At 51.5% G+C, this 22,400-nt stretch overlaps 1 protein-coding gene across 3 annotated transcripts in view; it reads left to right on the top strand.

Annotated features, from left to right (window-relative positions):
- Positions 1 to 22,400, top strand: part of ABR (ABR activator of RhoGEF and GTPase) — a 167,534-nt gene that overhangs the window by 54,809 nt on the left and 90,325 nt on the right. For all 3 annotated transcript variants that reach the window (XM_087825987.1, XM_087825986.1, XM_087825988.1), the window contains one exon: positions 20,526 to 20,710. In XM_087825987.1, the coding sequence (XP_087682113.1) occupies positions 20,526 to 20,710 (185 nt within the window). The remainder of the gene's footprint in view (positions 1 to 20,525; positions 20,711 to 22,400) is intronic.

Below are 22,400 nucleotides of genomic sequence, written 5' to 3'. Positions count from 1 at the left end.
GCCCTGCATGCTGTGCCAAGGGGGAGGAATGGGAAAGAGGGTCTAGAAACCAACAGTGGCATCTTCCCTTCTCCAGCTGGCTCTTTCTGACATGGTGAGGATCAGGTGTCTGCAGCTTCCATCTCTGAAGGCCATCACATGCCCCCCCCCCCTTATCCCACCCAGCCCAGCCCAGGAGCACAGTCTGAAGGGGCCCACTGTTACCAGGGGGCTGCCCCAGCCCTGTCCCAGCTTGTGACCAGAGACCAGTTTCCAGAATGCTCATGTAAGCAGCACTAGTGGCCCTGCTTGGCCTGAAGCCCAGATGGAGCCTTCCCCACCTCCTGTCCCACCACAGGCCTCCCCCAGGCCCCCTTCTCAGTGTTGTGGTCTTTCCCCATTTTCCGAAGGTTAACTCCAGTTCATTCAAAGAGAAACCTGAGACCAAGAGCTTGGCCTGCTGTTTCTACTGCCGGCTCCTCCAGTTTTCTGCCGTCTTTTCTCCCTGTTCCCTCCCCACAAATCCCCAAGGGACTCCTCAGTAAGTGCTTGTTGGCAGGTTCACAGAAGCCCCCGTTCATCCATCAGGGACCAGAGACCCAACCCTGGTTACTTACTATCGCATCCATCAGGATCCAGCAGGACACCGGTGGCACACTCAGGCTGGGGAGTTTGGGGAGAACCGATAAGGGGACTATGACCAAAATGTGGTCTGGTTCCCACACCTGGAGACACAGAGGCCATGTGAGAGGCTTCCCGGCTGGAGCTGCCACCTTCACGCAAGCACACAGCCTGGGTCGCCCACAGGGAGGAGCTGGGGGAGAAATACCCCCGCCTCACACCCCTCCCTTCCTCTGATCTCTGCTGGGGCAGAAAGCAAGGTGGAGAAGTGGGGAGAATGGACCCGGAGGGGCACATTCCGGGAAGCTAGCCTGTGTCCAGGTAAAAGCATTCTCGCCGACTCTTTCCCCGTTGGCAAAGTGAGGGTTATGAAGACCCGCCCCGCGTATGTCCTGGGGTGGCTGTAAAAATCAGCTAACACGATAAATGGTGACAATGCATGTTCATCACACTGTTGTGTACCAGAGTAAGGGATACTTGTCATGGATAAACACTCACTGGACACCCTTCACAGAATGAGTCTTATACATTCTTACTTCTGCTGGGGAGCTTCTAATCTCCAAAGGATGTGTGGATAAGGGGAAAAGCCCGGATTTGATTCCCAGACCCCTGGCTTAATCTTTGTGAGGCATCCGGTGGGTCATTTAATGAGCCCCTCAGCAGTGGAGGTGCACTTGTTGGGCTGCTTTGGGGTTCAGAGGAGAGTGGATGCTGTCATTAGTATGGGGTGGTGGTGAGAGGACCTAACAGATGTCCTTGGCCCAGCTATAAAGACTTGACTTCTAGGTGAGTGTGGCTTTCTGAAAAGCCCAGGATGGGTGCTGAAGAGGAGGCAGGATTTGAGGGCCCCCGCCTTTGTGCACCTAAGAGGGAATGGTGCACCTGGGCTGGGGGTCTGCACGGTTCTCTGGAGGCAGTGAGGCCTGGCTGCCTCCTGCCCCCTTCTCTTCCCAAGGCACTTGTCAGCAGCACTCCCTGAAGGCCGCAAGGGTAAAGAACATCAACTTGATCAAGTGACAGTGTCTCCATGGGATGTGTCCCACCTTGGGAGATTTCCTATAACTGAAGATTGTTGAGTAAATGAATGAATGAACGAATGAATGCATGAGCGATTGTTAGTATGCATTAACGGCTCCCCTGAGAGAGACCTGGATGTGAATATTGATTCTATGAGGTCGTTACATCTTGGAGCCTCCGTTCCCTCATCTGTAAATTCGGGATACAATTTATACGTATTAAGCAGTTGCAAAGCTGACATTTGAATAAACCCAGTTATATAATGTGTGGAGAGTGCTGGGCCCATAGAGGCGCCCTTTAAGTGTCACTTTCTGCCCTTTAGCAATACACGTGACTAGAGGCACTGTGGACATAGCCCCCAGGGCTCTGTTCCTGGCCTTGTTTGCGCTTTCCTCTGGGGCCTACCTCTCTGTCTCCAGGCAAGGCCTGCTGTGGGTCCCTCTCCTCTCAGCCCCAAGGGACTCATTCTCTTGGACAGCACCCCTCCCTGGTGGCAACCTCACTTGTGGGCCTGCAGTTCAGGGCAGCATCCCTCATCCCTCAGCTGAGTCCAGGCCCTGCAGTGGTCTCCAGCTCCAAGGCCTGGATCCCTGTGTCTCCCCCTCATCTTCACAGACCCAGGCCCAAGGAAAAGGGAAAAACTCCTAATATTAAGAGTAATATCCATTGCTGACTTTTATTGAGTGCTTGCTGTGTACACGCACTGATTAGTTAACCCTCCTGGATTCACTAGAGGCACAAAAGAGTGAAGGTTCCCTCCTGGTTCCCAGAAGACTGTGGATTTCGGGCTCCCCGTATTGAATTTACCCTTTTCTGGGCCATGGCTATGATGGTGGCCTTCACTGAACCGGAACCAGGAGACCTGGGCTCTTGTTCTAGCTCACCTACTCTCTGGTGTGTGACCTTGGGCCGGTCCTCGGTGCCTTCAACTATAAAATGTAATGGTTGGACTATCCCTACATGGTTTTTATTTCTGTTTTATACATGAAATTCATCATATATACAAAAGAGTATATAAAATGCCTGGGTTTGGCTTAATAAAGACTTACAAAGCAAACATCCATTTGCCCTCTCTCAAGCTTAAAGAGACCACTGCCAGTCCTGAGAAGCTGCCGAGTGCCTCACTGTATTAGTTTGCTAATACAGAGCACCACAGACCGGGGGCTTACACAGCGAGGATGTGTCGTCTCACACTTATGTGTACCAGAGGTCTGAGATCAAGGTGTCAGCCGGCTTGGGTCCTTCCAGGACCCTGAGGGAGAATCTGTTCCTGGCCTCACTCCTGGCTTCTGGTGGTTTGCTGGCAATCCTTGGCGTTTTGGGGGCTGTAGGTACATTGCCTTGATCTCTGCCTTCATCTTTTTTGTTGTTGTTAAGCCTCACCTGAGGATATTTTTCCATTGATTTTTAGAGAGAGTGGAAGGGAGGGGGAGAGGGGGAGAGAGAGAGAGAGAAACATCAGTGTGAGAGAGACACATCAATTGGTTGCCTCCTGCATGTGCCCCCGACCAGGGCCTAGGATTAAACCTGCAACCAAGGTATGTGCCCTTGACCAGGAATCAAACCCATGACCCTTTGGTGCATAGGCCAACACTCGAACCACTGAGCCACACTGGCCAGGGCTCCCTCCTTTTTTTATTTAAAATATATCTTTATTGATTTCAGAGAGAGGAAGGGAGAGGGAGAGAGATAGAAACATCAAGGATGAGAGAGTCACTGATCGACTGCCTCCTGCATGCCCCTTCTGGGGATCGAGCCCGCAGCCTGAGCTTGTGGCCCAACCAGGAATCGAACCGCTGTCTCCTGGATCCTAGGTTGATGCTCAACCGCCGGCCGGGCTCTTCTTTTCTTTAGAGTCTTCCTACGTAGGTATGTCTTCCAAATAATATAATTGTGTAGTTTTGCCCACTATTTATGTTAACAGAATCATAGTATAAGTATTTTTCTGTGACTTGCCTTTTTCTGCTTAAAATTGTGTTTTTGAGGTGCATAGTTGTTTTTGCCTATAGCTCTAGATTATTCACTGTCAGTGCTGCATAGAATTCCATTATAGGACTAAACTACAGCTTCTTTAGTAGAAATAATGGTACTTCTACATTTTTGGACAAAATCCATATAGGAAAATCATTTTACAATGCAACATAGCGTACACACCATATATGTCTTAAAACAAGCTTCATAAAACAATGCCTACCCGTGAGATGCTCCTGTTCAGTTCATCCCAAAAGGTGATCTGCCAACCTGACGGCATGCTCACTGACATCTCCACCTGCAGTGGCTGAATGCACCCCATTACGTGTCTGCTCGGCAGCCCAGTGGTTCTGTGCCCAGCAGACAAGCACTGGGCATGGCCCTGCTGCTCTCACCAGGGCTGTCTGCCCGCACGCTCTTTGGCACGAGACCACTGTGCCTTCTGGTTCTCATCGTTCCATCTGTTGTGACTGATGGCTTCTCCCCGTTCCTGCTGGGCATGTCATAGCTATGGCCTTGCCCTTGTAGTTGTTGCATCTCACGGGCTGTGACCTGAGAGATCAGACTCCTGGGTATGTTAGAAATACACTGTAGCATTACTGATATAGTCAGGTAGCAAGGCAGAGGGTTGTGTCTGGGACTAGAGTGCTTGGGTTCCAAGCTTGGCCACTCAGCAGCTGTGTGACTGTGGGGAGGACACATGACTTCTCTGTGCCTCAGTTTCCTCATCTGTAAAATGGAGCTCTTAGAGTACCTACCTCATTGTGAGGATTAAGTGAGTTACTACATGTACCAGGAACATAGTAAGTGTGTATTCTCTGTCCACTGGGTATAAGCCTCATGGGGGCACAGGCTGAGTCTGCCTGGCCTCCTAGTTGTGTCCTTATTGCCTAGCACAGTGCCTGGCACATAATAGGTACACATCAGTTATCTGTCAATTAAATGAAGGGAAGCCACCTTTACCTTCCTTGAAGAAATGTCTATTCAGATCCCTTACTTATTCTGAGTTGGATTATGTGTCTTTTTATTGTTGAGTTGTAAGGTTTCTTCATGTAGTCTGGCTACAAGTCCCTTATCAGATATATGATTTGCAAATATTTTCTCCTGTTCTGTGGATTTCTTTTCACTTTGAAGCACAGAAGTTTCTAATTTTCATGATGTCCAGTTTATGTTGTTTTTTTTTTTTTTTTCGTGGTTTTGGTGACACATCTAAGGATCCTTAGCCAAATCCAACAGGAGCTTTACCTCTATGTTTTCTTCTCAGAGTTTTATATTTAGCTCTTTGATCCACGTTGAGTTAATTTTTGTATATTGTGTGAAGTAAGGGTCCAACTTCATTCTTTTGTAGGTGGCTGTCCAGTTGTCCCAGCACCATTTGTTGAAAAACCGATGGAATGGTCTAGGCACCCTGGTTGAAAATCGGTTGGCCATACATAGATGTGTTTATTTCTGGACTCTCGAATCTACTCCATTGTCCTGTAGATCTGGAAAGCCACCTCCAGCTCTAACAGTTTACCGTCTCTGCCCATGTACCCTCTGCAGTCCCAGAGGCTCCCAAGGACAGCCCACAGCTGCACGCCATCTCCCGAGCAGCCCCTGGAGATAATCACTTCATGCATCTGTCAGGGCGACCACTGGGAGGGCCCAGTGTGACTGGCCTCAGAGGAAGGTGCCCCGGAGGCCTACTTTCCCTCCTTCCACCCGCAAGCCTGCACATCTCCCAGCGCAGGGTGCAAGGTCCCAGAGCAGGGCCTGTTTGTGCTGATGCCCAGCTCCCGATTGGGTGGATGCCCTTGCTGTGGGCCAGGTAGGAGGGAGCATAGGCAGGAAGTGGCTGTTGGGATGGAGAAGGACAGGGGCCTGCAGGAGGGAAGCATTCCTGGCACTAGAGGCATCTTCGCCAGGACAGCCGCCTTGGGAGGGAGAGCTCTGCATCCATGGGTAGGCCCCGGGGGCTAGAAGCTAGTGTTGCCAAGCTCTCTTCCTAACATAGCTTCCTTCCCTGTTTCCTTAGTGTGTGTGTGCCTGTGTGTTGTGCGTGGGTGGGTGGGACTGGGTGACTTGACCTCCCTCCGTCCTGGGTGCTTGTTCCATGAGGTTGGGGGACTTAGGTGCATTAAGAGATCGGGTGGCTCTTGGTCAGTATGTCCTCTGTAGGTGTTGTCTCACATTGACTCCAGCCAGTAAATAAGACTCCCCAGGGCAGCCAGAGACCCTTGCGGAGTGGGATAGAGAGCTGGGAGGATGGGGCATGGTGGTAGCCTGGGGACATTTTAGCTTTAGCTTGCAGGGGAGGTTCAGATTGATGGGACCTTTAATGCAGCTACAGCAAGAGACACGCCTGAGCGGAGAACCGTAAAGCTGCACCTGTGGAATGCTGAAGAGTGGGGCTTCCTGTGGGTTGAGGGAACCATCATCACTGGGGGTGCTCAGCTGGTGGGGTGCCGGCTCGGAAGATGGGGAAGAGGTCACATGGTACTGGAGAGGTGCATGGTACTGTCTCTTGCTTCCCCAGATCTCCTAAGGCCTTGGAGATGAGTCTTCCAGAAGTGGCAGCCACTGCAGTGGCACATGTTAGGGACATGGAAGGGGAATTCCCTGCTCTCTTCGGGGCCCAACCCCTTGGAGCCAGCCCTCAAAGAGAACTGGGGGGAGAGCAGAGATCTCTGTAGGGTGTGTGCCCAACCCCTCCCCCTTATCTGTTCCCCCCACTTGCCCGCCCCTGAGTGGGAACAGCCGTTTGAGCTGAATTGGAGCTGCTCACTGCCCGAGAATTGCGTCAGCCCCGCCTGGCAGGCTGGAGCTGGATGGAGCCTGTTGCTATGGCGACCACTAGGCTTCAAACCAGTGGGAAGGAAGAGTTAGTCATAGGGTGTGGTTTTCCTGCCTAGCGATGCTGTCCTGTGATAGGCACATGATCTGTGAGCCTGAATTCCCAGCCCTTCCACGGGGAGATGTGTCATCTGCTGAGGTGGGCCTGATGGGGCAGCTGCTCCAAAAGCCATGTCGGCATCGACCAGGTTGGGCGTGTGTGACCAGAGAACACAAGTGGCTCTGTTGGCCCTTCTGCCTGGTTCTGGGAGCAGAGGGTGATTTGACCAAGTAAACCAGCTTCTGGGGAAGGGAGGGGCCCAGGATGCAACCGGTAACCCAGAACAGAGGGCTGCTCTGAATCCCAGCTAAGAAAACCTGCCCAGGCTGCATCATGAAATTTTTTCTACACCACCTGACAGAGCTCATCACCTTGCCAAAGATAACAGACCAATTGGCCAGTATCTCAGTTCAGATCTTGTCTCACACTTTGCCTATAATGGGAAAAAGATGAAAAGTTCATGTTCCAGCCACACTGAGCACCTGCTGTGCGCCGGGCACTATCATCTCCTTACCTCCACACCGGAGAGGAGGTAATGCTGTCCCGTTCTCACCGGGGCAAACGCAGAGACCCAGAGAGTTTCAGTGATTCGCCCAGAGTTAAACCTAAACCTTTGGGCTTCATGGCCAGTGTTCTCATGGATTCCAGATGCCCTATAATCAGCAATTCTTAGGGTGTCCAGTAAAGAAACACACTGTACATCTTCCGGTGGAAAAACCGTGGCAGTCTCTCCCCCGAGGAAAACACAGGTCCTGTGTGGGGACTGGTCGACTGGAGCTATTTCTGATTTGTGAACAGAAAGAGTGAGATATATGAGCGTTGCCTGTGGACAGAGGAAAACCCAGGAAGCAGTTGGTGAGGTCAGGGCGGGGCCTTGACAAAGCCCAGACTTGGTACCTAGGCTGAGTTTGGGATTCTGCCTAAAGCCCTCCGGGAGTGAGGGCTAATTGTCTGCTGAGTTCTCCGCAGGGAAGAGTTTGGTGAACTGGTCCAGGGTAAGATGTAGAACCATAGGAGAACTAGAGCCCCTGTAATTGCCTGGCAGTCATAAGATCTAACTTGCTGAGCTTATGAGGCATGGAAATAGTAGGTAATACTTAGGTGGCACTAGCACTCCTCTACATGCACTTTAGATGAAATTACTCATTTCATCCTCACAGAAACCCTGGGAGTTTGGATGCTATTATTTCATTTTGAAAATGAAACAAAGAGGTTAAGTGACATGCCCAAGGTCACACAGCTAGTAAGAGGTAGAGCTAAGATTCAAGCCCAGGCAGTCTGGCTCCAGAGCATGAGCTCTTGACCAAAATGTCCTACTGTCTCTGCTCTCCCCTTCTGGAAAAATGGCCCCCCAGAGGAGTGTGAGAGTGTGTGTGTGTGTGTGTGTGTGTGTGTGTGTATGTGCATGCACACCTCCCCCCCCACACACCTCAATATACCAGCAATGGGAGGGAAGGCTCAGGCTGCCCTTGTGAGCGTCTGTGTGTTGATGGCTGCACCTGCGCACTTGCGGGGGCCCGGGGAGACCTGTACCTGTGCTTCTTCCCTCCCTGCCCTCGTGGTTCCCAGGAGACTGGGTGCTCTGCGCCCCCTGGCCTGCAACTGTGGAGGATATTGCTATAGACCTTTACCTGGATTGCTTCCTAACCCTGTCGAAGGGCTCCAGGTTCCCAGGAAGGCGCTCAGATCTGAAACTAAAAGTGGACAGAGGCCCAGGAGGGGCAGGCATTGACCGTGGGAGTATGGTTGCCCTGTGTAAGGGCTGTTCTCTTGTGTCTCTTCGATGCTTGGGTAACCTGTGTGCTGCCCACACAAGGTGAAGCTACTTCCAGCCCCTGAGAAGATATCAGACAGAATGGGCTTCCTCTCAGTGTCTTTCCCAAGGCCAGGGTTGTGGGGAGAAATAATAATAATGATATCAACAGTAACACCCATTAACATTATTTACTATATTACTTGCTAAAGGAAATGTTCTCAATGCTTTTACTTGAACTAACTCATTTAACTCATTTAACTTAACAAAGACTCTATGAGATAGTGTTATTATAAAGGAGAAAACTAAGGCACAGAGAAGTTAAGCAAATTGCCCAAGATCATACAGCTAAGACTGAGATTCGAATTCAGGTAGCCTGGCTCCAGAGCTACCACCACCTGGCTCCAGAGCCAGTACCATGGCCCTTTGTGGCTCCTAGAGGACACCTCCAGACCCTGTAACTCTTCTCTTGTCCCCAATTCAGAATCTTGATTTCATTTTCCTGGGAGACTGGGATGTGCCCACTTGCCTGCCCACAGGTCCCGTATATGAGATGTGGCCTCTGACATCAGCCAAGTCCTCGTTTTTATGGGGACTGTGCCCCTTCTCTCATGCTTACATGTCCAGGCATGAAAAGGACATTTTCAGGAATTCTCCTGGGTGGAGAGGTAATTGACCTTGGCCGCTGCTGCTCCAGCCCCACCCCCCAGTCTGTCTGCACACAGATGGTCCCAATGTAAACACCTGGGGCAGGGCAGACCCTGCCAGCCCTGTGGCCCTGGTGCCCGTCTCTCTCAGCGTGTCCTTTCTGGCCTGTGGTCTATAGCTGCTCTTATTTTGAGGGCCAAGTTGAAACATCTCTTTTCCTTTCCACCCGCCATTCCGTGAGCCCCCGGGCCATGTCTAGTCCTAAGCTTGATTCTTGGAGCAGGCGGCCTTCCTGTGGGAGGTAAGGCTGGCATCTCCTGCTGCCAGGTGGAAGGACAGAGCTGTGTGGATCTGAGTGGAGGACTTATGGGGTAGCAGAGGGGCAAGGGGAAGTTTCATTTTCAGCCATGACCCCTGGGGTGGTTCTCTATGCTCCCCAAGACATTGCCATTGGCGTTGGTTGGGTGTGGGGCAGGTTGAACTGTGGAGTGAGTGCCCAGGTGCTGCCGAACGGGGGAAAGAGTATTGGACTTGGAGCTGACAAATGCCTGGCAGCCCCTGCCTAGGGCAGAGCCAGGCTTGTCTTGTGCCAGGAAGTTGGCAGTAAAACAGAAAGGAGCTGTGGAGGTGGAACCTGCCTTTGTAACTCAGAAGGTGACTGACTGCAAAGCCCGTTTTTGGAAGCTGGGTGGGCTCCGGGCCTGGGTTAGTCCCCTTGCCCCCTGTTAATTCCCATGAAAGAGTTTCTGTCTCTGGTACTGCTCCTTTCCTGCCTGCCTCCTTTTTAAAAAAAAGTTATATTTTATTCTATTTTTTTTAATTGTGGTAAAATACATATAACATAAAATTTTAAATCATAATCATTTTTAAGCATGCACTTCAGTGGCATTAAGTACATTCATACTATTCTGCAACCATCACCACCATGAATCTCCAGAACTCTTTTCATCTTGCAAAACTGAAACTACATCCATTAAACACTAACACTCTCTTCATCCCACATCCCCAGCCCCTGGCAACGGTCATCCTACTTCATGTCTCTCTGAATTTGACTACTCTAAGTAACTCATAAAAGTGGAATCATACACTCTTTTTTTGACTGTTTATTTCACTTAGCATAATGTCTTCAAGGTTCATCCGCATTGTAGCACCTGTAGAAGTTTTTTCCTATTTAAGGCTGAGTGATATTCCATTGAATGAATAGATCACATTTTACCTACCCATTCATCAGTGCACACTTGGGGTGCTTCCACCTTTTGGCTCTTGTGAATAATGCTGCTATGAACATGGGTGTTTCCCAGTCTGCTTTTGGGCTTACTTCACACATCAGCAGTAGGCCATCCTTGGAACTTGATCAGGTATCAGCCCACGGACTTGGCCTCAGGAGAGTGGGTAGGTCGTCAGGGGAAGGCTTGGCCCTCTGGTGCCAAACACTAGGCTAAGGACATTCCAGATTTTCTTCCCCTCAGCCCTCAGAAGAGGTTGCTGGGTTCCTGGTTCTCTCCTGAACAGGAGGACGATGGCTGCGGCTCACCACCAGCCCAGCATGGGTGTGTTAAGAGAAAAGGACTGTCATGCATTGGGAAGTGCGTGTGGAGCTTCTTTGAGACTGGGGCTGGCCAGCTGACCTGTGGAGGAGTAGGGGGTGTGTTAGGGTAGGCTGGTTATGCTGTGGAACCAACTAAGTCTTGAAATCCCCATGACTTAACCTAAGCATTGACATAAGCAAGGTTTACTGCTTGCTCACACCTGTCCATCCCAGGTAGGCAGGGGCCTCTGCTCCACGTGTTCACTCGGGGACTCAGCCCAATGGAGGCTGCACCATCTGGAACCCATGGCCTGTACCTGGGGAAGGAGGAGAATGGGGAATTGTGCTTGAGGGCTGACCAGAGTAGTGGGAGTCAGAAGTGTCAGGGCCTTAAGAAGGTGTATCTGTCTGTGTGTGTGCCTATGTGTGTGAGTATATGTGTGTGCATGTGTGCAAAGAGCAGAATAAGCTGGCCGGTTGAACCACATTGCCTTTCCCCAGCTCAGCCCTCCCCTGGCTTTGCACCAGCCCAGAGGAAAGGTGATGTTTTAGGAAGAGGCCATTGACTTGGGGAGATCCTCTCATCTCCTCTCAGTGGGTGACAAAAGGAAGCTGGAACAGGCCAAACTACTGATACTCTCGAGCTAGGGGGAGGGGAGAAAGACATGAATTTTGAGGGGCCCTCTAATGGCCCTATTCAATAGCAGAATTACTTTAAGGTCCAGGGAGGCTCCGTGTGGGGAGCCAGCAGCTTGAGCTGAATGCCAGCAAGTCTTGCCCAATAGCAGTGGCAGAGATACAGGGTGTTTCTGTGGGTGTACGTGTGAGCGTGTGCAGGCAAGTGCAAGTTGGGAATGTCGTGACTGACTTCTGCAGAGAGCCTGGGGCCCCTTGGCTCTGGGATTGAAGGGAGCCCCTGGATGGAAGGCAGGGGTCATAGATTCTGATCCTGGCTGCCACCAACGTGCAAGGCAGCTTTGAGAATCTTATTGACCTCTCCAGACCTTATATTACTTACCTGTTCCCTGAACTGTCCCTTCCTACTTCTCAGCACTAGATTGAGAGTCATTTAATTTTTCATAAATACCCGAAGGACTCATGAAACCATATATGGGAGAGGGGCTCCGAGGAGACCATTCATCCCAGGCGGGTGATAAGTGAGATTGGATTCGAAGGTCACTGTCATAATGGTCCTTTGATTCTCTCTCCTCCTTGCCTCCTGGCCACTTCCCTTTCACCGAGCATTTTTCACCAGCGTGTGGGGGAGGGAAGGAAAAGCTGAACTTTAAATCAAATCAGTCCAGGGTCATTACTTGATATCAATTCATGGTGGTTCAGAGGGGAAGGAGAAGGCAAGTTAAAGCTGTTAACTCTAACAAGGGTTAGAATTCCTGTAGGATTTGTCAGAGTGACCTCCTGGCTCCAGACCCTAAATAATTGAATTGGTTGGTATGGGAAGAGATGAGGAGTTTTAGGGCCCTGTATCAGCCAGTCGGGCAGTTCTGGAGCGTTTGTTATATGTGTGAATCCTGTCCTGAGTGCCATGAATAATACATAATAAACAGAAAAGGGCCGTCCTTGCTCTCCAGACTCCTGCCACCTAGTGGGGATGCCAGAATATACCAAAGGCCCAAGGAATATGAACTTGACTTTGTAGAGGAATTTTTTTTTTAAATTTTGTCTGCTTGATGGAATGCTATACTGTTTGTGGAATACTCTTCTAGTCTGGTATCTCTCCTTGCTCTTCAGAGCAGCCCTGTGGAAGGGGCAGGGCCGCAGTGGTACCCCATTTACAATGAGAAAGTAGAGGCTCCCAGAAAATGAGCAACTTGCCTGAAGTGGGCAGGACCCAGATCCACCTGATTTCAGGCTCAACTCGTTGTATCCTATTGACCGGCTGCTGGGCTGCTGGTGGTAGAGCTGGGGGTGCCGTGTCTTGCTTGGGGTCTGTTCCTGTCATATTATGTGTCTGGCACAGAATATGCTGAGGAGATGTTTGTTGAGTAACTTGGCTATTGCTCCTTTACTCGGGAAGTGAACGTTTGTCCACTCTGCAAGGTCATCTGGCCATTTGCACCAATATCCCTATATATCTAGGGGGCACGTAACTACCTTTCCTACAGAGTCATTAGGAATGTTAGGCCCCGCTTGCTGGGGTAGGAGATCATGTCATAAAGTACAAAATGCAATGGACTTCATCCAAAGCGCCGGCTTTAAGTTGTGGCTCAGCTTATTAGCCAGGTGGCCCTGCACAAGCCCCAGAACGTTTCTGAGCTTCAGTGTTCCCCTGTGCACAGCGGGAGGGGCATATCCCTGGCTCGTGAGGGCGAAATGGGATCCCGGCTGTGGGCTCGCTGTGGCCACTGTACCTGAAACGCGGTGCGGACAACAGCGTTTGGGATCCGCCTGGGAGGCCGGACGCTGGTGCAGCCACCTTCCCTCCCTCCACCCAGGGCCCAGGGGCAGGCCCCGCGCCGGCCTGCCGCTCCCACGACCTAGGATTCCTTTGTCTGACTTTAGAGCCCGCCGGCCGCGCTTCTCCTGGCGGCCACGGTCTCTGCCTTGCTCCCGGGAGGGACCGGGGGGGGGGGGGGGGGGGGGGGGGGGCGCGCGCGCGCGCGCGCGCGGTCGCGTCACCATGGCAACCAGAGTAGCTGAGCGGCGCGGGGCGGGGTCTCGAGTGTGTTCCCAGCGGCGGGGCGGAGCCAGAGCCCAGAGCTCCAGCTTCAGACCCGCGTCCCGGGGATGGGACAGCCGCGTCCTTGCTGCCCTGTCTTGCAGGGGGCCCTTTGCGGGGTGCATTTGCTTGCTCCAGGCCTACCTGCAGGCCCCACGGTGAGGGGAGGCCACCCTGTGGTCCAGGTGGCTGCTGCAGACCAAGGCCAAGGCCAAGGCCAAGGGCCCTGCCTGAGTGGGACAGGGGCTGCCCTCCCTGCCTGCCCACGGGTACAATCAGAGTAAAGCCCTATCTGTCCACCTCCTTGCCTCTTCCCAGGCAAACCTCCAAGTCCTTCCAGACTCAACTCAAACCCTACCTCTTACAAGACACCTCTCCTGTGTCTCTCATTCGGCCCGCCGATGGCTTCCTGGGCTGTTTCAGGGTTTAGTTTCATTCGACCGCAGGGTCCTTGTCTTAAACTGGTGGTTCTCAGCTTTACAATATATTGGGGCCCCCTCTGCTCCAGTCACCCCACACCAATTCAATATGGATCCCTAGGTTGGGAGCCAGACACCAGTGGTTTCCAAACTCCCCAGGGGATTCCAGTGTGCAGCAAAGGTTGGAACTGGTGTCTTCAAGTGTCAGACTTAAACTATTTCCGATGCCTGCCTCCATGCTGGGCCTACTGAGTGCAGGCCCACCAGTGAACAATTGAGTTGGCTGATGGAGGAAGTCCTGTGAGCCCTGGTTTTTCTCTTTACTTTTCAAGGACTAAGAGATCCTCAAGGGCACTTACTGCTCTGGGAGAGGACCGGGGTAATAATGATAATAACTACTGTTTATTCAGTGCTGGCCATGAGACAGTTACCTTGCATTGCATATATTTTCTCATTGCAAACTCACAAAAAACTCATAAGGTATAGGCATTATGCGTTAGCCCCATTTTATAGATGAGGAAACTGAGCCTCTGGAAGGTTAAGTCACTTCTGTGGGAATGATGGTCAGGCCTGGGCTTCCCTCAGTTGTTCTCTCAAGTCCCTCCTCCCCCACTGCCATCATCTGTTCTAGGGCAGGAAATAAGTTTATCACTTAATATCATTTCTTGTACCACCCTTGTTGGGAGGGCAGGACCATTCCATCCCTAGAACTTTACCCTGCCCTCACGGATTCTTAGTGTCTAAGAAGAGGTTGGAAAGAGCCCCCAAACTGTCCTCAGCATCTCTTTGGGGTTTGGGGGTACCAGGATGTTTTCTGGCTGTGTCCATTGGTCATTGGTGCCAGATAATCTCAGGGGAAGTTTGTAAACAGCTTGACACCTGTGCGCCTCCAGCTGCTTTGCCCCCCCCCCAACCCCTGCTTTCTCTCCCTTCAGCCCACCAGAGCTTAAGATGGTAGAAATGAGTGTTGGTCATTGGGTTTGAACCTACCCTCCCACAGGCGAACTCTTCACATTGTCCAAAAGAGCATGTGTCCATGGTCTGTCGCTGGTTGGCTCACATCCTGCTATCTGGCATGGGTCCCATCAATTACAGTCTTGGAATGGGTAATCCTGTGTTCACATGTGGTCCCCATCTGCGTGACTCCTAGGAGATCCGGAGGTCACAGGATTCTGCCTGCATTGTAACTCAACAGAGGAACGTATGCATGGGGAGGAATTATCTAAAAGAGATATTTGGCAATGATGTAGCTGGCAAGACCTTGCAGCAGGTATGGTCCAGATCAATGGTCCCCACTGGGCCCTGCCTAATTCTTAGCCCAGCTCAGGAGGCCCTCTTTGTGCTGGTCTGTGCCCACTGCTCCAGCATTATCTGCCCCTCACCCTCCTGCTCACTCAGTGTTCTGTGCGTGCGGGGCTATTTATAGCCCCTTAGGGGGCCCTGCTGCTTCACATGTTGTGCCTTTGCCAAGCCTCTTCTCATTGCCTAGAACTCTGCTCATGTCCCCCATCTGCCTGGCAAGCACCCACACATCTTTCAAGATGCAATTAATAATATTAATAATAGCAGCTGAGATTTACTGGGTACTTACTATGTACGAAGCCTTTATTCCGTTTAATCCTCGCAGCAGCCCTGTGCACTCAGTCCCTTCGTCATCGTTTTCACATTCACTGGTTTAACCACTCACAATCCTTGTGGCAGACACTCTTCTGAGCACAAGGAGATTAGAAAGTGATGGAACCTAAGCCGTGTGACCCAGCATCCTGCTTTTAACCCCAGTGATACACCCCACCTCCCTTCGAGTATCTCCCAAGCCCTTCCAGCCACCCCCTCGCCCACACTGGTGCCTGCTCCCTCCTGGGCCTCACTCACGAGGCACTTCTGTTGTAGCATCTAGGATGTTTTATTGCTTATTGGACAGCCTTTCTTTACTGGGCTATAAGGGTGTCACATGGGAATGTGTTCATTTTAAGTGGCAGAAAACCTAACATATAAGGGCTTATGTTTCCCACTAAGCAAGAAATGAGGCAGGCTGTCTCTAGTGTGTGGCTCAGCACCTCAACAGCATCAGGGAAATGGCTCTGTTCTTTCTTGATTACTTCCTCATGGCAGCAATATGGCCACTGCAGCTCCGGTCATCACATCTGAGTTCACAGCGAGAAGTCGTTTTTTAATTAGTAAAGCAAAGGCCTTGCCAGAGGTCCCATTCTACTTTACTTGGGTCTCATCCATCAGAACGCTGTCAAATGGCCACTCCTGATTGCACGAGAGGCAGAGAAAGTGGGTAACTTGCCTGGGACCGGATCCATTGCCACCGCGTATAAAGCCAGGGTAAAGTAAGCAGGGAAGAAGGGAAGACGGATATTGGGTAGGAGACAGTGTCTGCTAGTGTCTTAGAGAGAAGACACCATGGATTCATTTCTCCCAAATTGCTGGAATCTGTATGCTTTATAGCTGCTTTGTGTTGTTGCATTGCAGGCTTTATTCTATGCACATACAGACATTTTTATTTTTTTAAACATAACGTCATACTGTACATACTATTATTAATTTCCCTTTTCACTTAATAAGATGATGTATGTCATCCATAAGATTTTTAATGGCTACATAGTAGTCCATCTTGGAGATATACCATAATTTGCTCAACCAATTCCCTATAATTAATCATTTAGGTTGTTTTTTAATATTTCACAATCATAAACAGCCCTGTGACTAATAACCGTTTAACTTTATTTATATGTACATTTAGAATTAATTTCTTAGGACACAATCTTGGATTATGCTGGGTAAAAGCTGTACCAGCTATTAAAGCTTTTGATACAAGTTACCAAGTTGACTCCAGAAAAGTTGTGGCACTTGTACAATACCCTCCAAGAGTTTCTGAGAGTGCCTGTTCCCTGACAACTCTAGGCGTTTGTTTTATCCTTGCTGATTTGATAGAAAAATTGCAAAAAGCACAAGTTTGCATTTTCTTTGATTACAAGAGAGGCTAACATTTATATGTATATATGCATTTGTAGTTCTCTTCTTAATTTTCTGTTTATTTCTCTAACTCCTTTAGAAAGTTTCTCATTGATTTGCAAAAGCGCTTTATTCAGGAGACATGAGGTTCATAGGAGAAGGTTGCAACTGAGCTGGACTTGAAGGCTAAATAGAATTTCACTGGGTGGACAGGGGTGAAGAGGGTATTCTAAGTATAAGGACAGCATGTGCAAAGGTCCAGAGGTGGGAAACAGTGTTGTCTGTTTGGGAACTGTATTAATTTCATAGGGCTGCCATTAAAAAAAAAAAAAGAATCACAAACTTGTGGCCTAAAACAATAGGAATTTATTTTCTCACGGTTTGGAGGCAAGAGTCTAAAATCACAGTGTTGGCAGGGTCATGCTCTTGGCCAAGGCTCTCGGGGGAGAATTCTTGCTTGCCTCTTCCAACATCTGGTGACTCCATGCATTCCTTGGTTTTGGCAGCATAAGTACAATCTCTGCCTCCAGCTTCACATGGCCTTCTTCTGTGTGTCTGTTTGCTCCCCTTCTGTTTCCTATAAGGACACATCGTCAAATTTAGGACCCACTCAGCTAATCTAGGATAATATCATCTCAAGAGCCTTAACTTAATTACATCTGAAAAGCCCTTTTTCTCAAATAAAGTCACATTCACAGGTACTAAGGTTAGGATTGGGACATATACATTTGGGGACTACTATTCGACCCACTACAGGGACCGAGACGATGTCTGGTATTAGAGGGCAGCAGAACATGACCCTGTAAAGGCAGAATCGGGTGACCATGAAGGGCCTGGAACTGAGGGGTTTGGGCTGTACTTTGAAGTGAATGGGGAACTGTTAAATTTTGAACAGGGGAGAGAGTGCTGGAATTGTCCTCATAAGAGTTGGTGAGGAGGATGGGGAGTGGGGCTAGTTCAGGGTGTAGAAGAGCAGGAAGAGGGAGGAATCTGAAACAACTCCTAGGTTTCCAACCTGAGGGATCTGGCACAGAAGGTAGAGATGTTCAGGAAACAGAGAGATGGGTCTGCAGCCCAGACCTCACCCTGGAATGTAAATAAGATTTGGGAGAGGGAGCAGAGCAGGAGTGACAGAATCCTGGGGAACACCAAGTTTTCTCCACCATTTTATTATGAAAAATTTCAAACATATGTTAAAGTTTAAAGAATTGTACAGTGAACACCCACATACCCATCATCTAGAGTCTATATAATTATCATTTTTCTGTACTTGCTTTATCACACATCTATCCATCCCTCTAAACATCAACCCATCTTATTTTTTATGTGTTTCAGAGTAAGTTGCTGACATCAGTGCACTTTGCTTCAACACATAAGCATGCATATCGTTAACTAGAGTTCATCATTTAGTGAAATGCAAAAATCTTAAGTGTAGTATTTGATGAATGAATCCACCTGTGTACCCCAAATCCCTGTCAAGATACAGAACATTTCCATCATTCCAGAAAGTTCCCTGTGCCCATTATAGTAAACTCCTGACCCTACCCTACTGCCAGAGGCAACCACTATTTTTACTTTTTTTCAACCATAGATTAGCTTTGTCTGTTGTAGAACTTCATGTAAGTGGAACCATACAGGATATGCTCTTTTGTGTCTGGCTTGTTTCACTTAGTGTGAGAGTCTGTAGGAGTTTGTAAGAGTCATTTCTGTTGTTGCATGTATCAGTAGTTTGTCTCTTTTTATGGCTGAGCAGTATTTGATAGTAAGGATATATAAGGAATACAACGTTTTAAATAATGTGTTTTTATTGATTTTAGAGAGAGAGCAAGGAAGAGGGAGAGAGAGAAAAAAACATCATCAATTGGCTGCCTCCTGTATGCCCCCTACTGGGGATCGAGCCTGCAACCCAGGTATGTGCCCTGACGGGGAATCAATTCGGTGACCTCTTGGTGCATGGATTGATGCTCAACCACTGAGCCACACTGGCAAGGCTGGAATACCAATTTTTAAAGGGTGGGCAAAGAAAGAGGATTCCACCAAGGAGATTGAGAAGGAACAGTGAAGGCAGTAGGAAAAACACCCAGACAGAATGTCAGGGAAAACCATCTGGGTCAGTGACAATTAGGTTTGACTGCATATAACGTAAAAATGAAATAACAGTAATTTAAATAACAGGCATTTTTTCCCTCTTATATAAAAGAAGTCCAGAGGTGGCCCAGCCAGCTCCAGGCTATGTGGTAGAGGCAAGCCATGCCCCCTTTCCTGTTGTCCTTTCTACTTCTGCCCTTGGGAAAGGTCTTGAGAGTGAGGGATCTGGTCCTGTGACCCCTGGGAATTGGCCAGCGTATAGGAGAGTCCGCGTGGCCTGCTGGAATCGGAGCAGGCCAGGGCTCACCATAGCTAACACCCCGGCCTTGACTCCAGGAGTAATAGGGCAGCCTGGAGCCTCCTGGAGGAGAGATGGCAGGTCAACACGATGTTTCATGTCCTCCCTGTGCTTTTCCAAAGTGAGCAGGTCTCGGCAAACAGCCAGGCCCCCTCACAGTGCCAGCCTCGGGCAGACTGGATGCTGCGGCTCCTCTTTTTCCTCCTAATCCCTGGAAATAGTGGAGTTGGCTCACTCCCTGCTATCCTCAGACATAGGCCTGTGTCCTTCGGGGCCATGGACCCTGTCTCCCGGGTACATGGCATACACACAGCTCAGTGACTGGGTCACTAGGTTCTGTGGTTCTCCACATGGGTGCCTATCCTGGGGAAAAAATAATAGCCATGTCCCCTGACAGCTTAATGGGCTGTCAGCACGGGGACTGGAGAGGAAGTCGGAGAGAGCAGGTGCAGCGAGGCTGGGGAAGCTCTCAGCTGCCAAAGGGCCAGATTGCACAGAGTGTGGCCGTGGCCAGGAGCCCTGGTGACCTGTTGACACCATTCTCAGGCTGTTGACCGCCCAGGGGCTGGTATGTTATGACAGAGGAGGAGGGGCCGGGCCGCAGTGGAGAACTTGGCTCAAGCCTCAGACCTGAGAGGGGCACTGCGTTCCTCCGCTCATTCATTCTCTTCACGCACATTTCCCGAGGCCCTGCTGCATGTCGGCCCTTGGGTGCTGGGCACACAGTGATGACTGAGACACCCAGTTCCTGCCCCCAGGGTTTAGGGGCAAATGAGCAGGATCCACAGAGGCACACGAGCTGTAGCAGTTCTGAGCCCGGACGCCAGGGAAGACACCCTGGAAGAAGTAATATCTGAGCAGGTGATGGGACGGGCCCAGCCAGGAGCTGCTGCAGGAGAGACCCCACTGGTGAGGTTTGACCAGGGGCCTTTCAGAGGTGCTGCCCTGCATCCAGGGAAGGGGTGTCTGTGCGTGGGCTCTGGAACCTGCGTGGTGCTGGCACCCAAAGGGGTTAACCGCAGCTGGACTTCCCTACAGTCTTTTCTTCCCCCCCTTCCCCGAAGGGAGCCCGCATTGAAATTATAGAAGTAAGTGCTGGCTTTTAGGAGTCTGTTCAATCGAGTCCCTGCCAGGCCTCGGTGCCGCCTTCTCGCCCCCGCTCTGCCAGCCTTGGGCCCCGTCCTGCACGAGGCCTTGTTCTGAGGGGTTAGGGCCCCCTTGGGTGCCATTCCTTAGCTCCCCACCCCGAAACCTGCTCTGCCCCCCCTCGTCCAGGGATCTGGCTCAGTGTACAAATGGTACCCTAGGAGGAGGGGCTCAGGAAGTGACATCGCTTGGCCCATCCCCACCTCCTTGTTCCCTATAAAAAGCAAAATGGTGACTCAGAGAGGAGAGTTGGAAGCGTCCTGCCTGCTGCTCCCGCTGTTAATTTTGAGCCTCGGAATTAGGCAGGAGGCAAAGGAAGCAGCAGCTCGACACCCGTGGCTGCCATGCTATTAAGCAGGTGGCAGCGGGCTGCCGGCGGCCCCTGAAGCGCAGGCGCCCCAGCCCCGCGCGGCCCCCGCCTGGCGGGCCCTGGATGCCGTGGCCGGGGGCATGGCAGCCGGGGGCCGCCGCCGGCGCCCACTGCGCTACCAGTCCCTGGCAGCCCTCGTGGAGGACTCTCAGTGGCCTTTCTTGTTCCTTGTCTCAGACTTCAGCTACGGGGCCGACGACTACGACGGAGAGGGGAATGAAGAGCAGAAGGGGCCCCCCGAGGGCTCGGAGACCATGCCCTACATCGACGAGTCGCCCACCATGTCGCCCCAGCTCAGCGCCCGAAGCCAGGGCGGAGGGGACAGCATCTCCCCCACCCCGCCCGAGGGACTGGCACCTGGGGTAGGTACACCTGCTTTCTCTTCTGGGTTTGGGAAGAGAGGGCTTCAGGGGAGGGGGGAGGGCAGGCATGGGTGTCACGGCCAGGGTCTGCTGGGGATGCTCCTGGGGGGAGCGAGCCTGGGGACATTGGGACCTGGCTGTTCTTGGTGCCCGTGTCATCTCTTTCCAGTCCCGGACCCCTCTCAGACGAGGCTCCCCTCCCACCCTACCTGCTGCTCTCTCTCTGCCTCTGCCAGCCATCTGCTCCCCCTGCCTGCTGGACACCCCCACTTGCTCTTTCAGTTTTCTTTTTCTGCACCTCTAGCAGGATGGGGCCTTCGGGAGGGAACAGGCTCTTCTCTCTGGGCTGGGGCTGGACAGTGGCTGCGCATGTGACCTGTGGGCTGTAAATGCACAGATGGCAGCTGAGCAAGCCGAGGCTGCCGGGTGCTCACCGTGAGGTGGAGCGAGCGCTTCCGCAGCAGTCCCCGGGGACCACGGGCCCCCATCCAGCCGTCCTCTGGGACGGGATGAGCTCTCACGGTGCCCACTTCAACTCTTGTTGGCTGATGGAAACTCTGTTTCAAAGACAAGCGTTTTATAAGGAATGTGAAGTATGTGCTCTGAGACAAACCAGGGGGGTAGAAATGTGTGGAGGTTTGCAGTCCTTGTCATTAATGCTGTTCCTGCCACAGGGACTGGCTCTCTCGGGGCCCAGCTTGCGTGAGTGCCTCTGAGACACATAAGCAAGCAAGACAGAAATTCCTGGGGGCCGTTATTCTGAAGTTGGGGAGAATCAAAGCCGTTCCTCCATTTTGGGGGGCTTGGAGTGCCTGGTCCTGCTGGGTAGAGGGCTTCCAGATGTGTTCTGTGGAGGTCCCCTTTCTTCCCTCTAATACCCCCCAGGAGCAGTCAAGTCACTGAGATGCTGTGAGGTCCTTGTTCCCCTCCTACAAGGCCCCCCCCCCCATGCCACCCTCCAGCCAACCAGGGAGGGCTACCTGGACGCTACCATTTCTTGAGAACCCCCTGCTTCCTTTCCTCCCAGCCTCCCTTGGCCACCCTCCACCCCTCCGCCAGCTCTCACCCTCCTCTTCGCACAGCACAGCACACCGGGGTGGCTGTTATAGCCTTTGGCAACAAGGGCCTTGGTTACCAGCTTCCCACTTGGGGGAAGCCACAGTGTTGCCATGGCAATGGAGGCAGCGCTCAGCTGCCAGGCAGTGCAACTTTGGGAAGGGATGGTGGGGGCAGGTGGGAGGTGGAGGGGATGGTGGGGGTGTTGGTCAGGCCCAGGCCCCCCGCCGCCAGCATTCTGGTGTGTTGTTTCGTCCTCCTAGGAAGGGTGGCGGGTGAGAGACAACTGTCTTGGACATACAGGGCAGGATTTTTGCTACTGGTGGAAGAGAGAGCATTCCGGGACCTGAACTGAGGCCGGGAAAGGAAGGGGGAGACTCCGGGTTTCCATCTCTGCCTTTAGGTGTCTCATCACAGCATGGCTCAGGGACACGCCCCTCCCCAGGGCACCTACTGTGAGCAGGTGCAGGAAGATTCACTGTAGGACACGACACAGGGCCAGGAATGCTGGCCGAGAGCCGAGAGCACGTGGCCAAAGAGAGCCGCCTGCTGAAGACAAAAGGGGTGCTTGCCATTTCCTTCTCCCCTCTCTGCTTTCCTCCTTGCTTCCTGGGCCGGTTCCTTCCCTCGTCAC

Source organism: Miniopterus natalensis, chromosome 17 (genome assembly GCF_054644295.1).
Source record: "Miniopterus natalensis isolate mMinNat1 chromosome 17, mMinNat1.hap1, whole genome shotgun sequence".
NCBI lineage: Eukaryota > Metazoa > Chordata > Mammalia > Chiroptera > Miniopteridae > Miniopterus > Miniopterus natalensis.
This window is presented reverse-complemented; position numbering and strand designations above follow the sequence as displayed.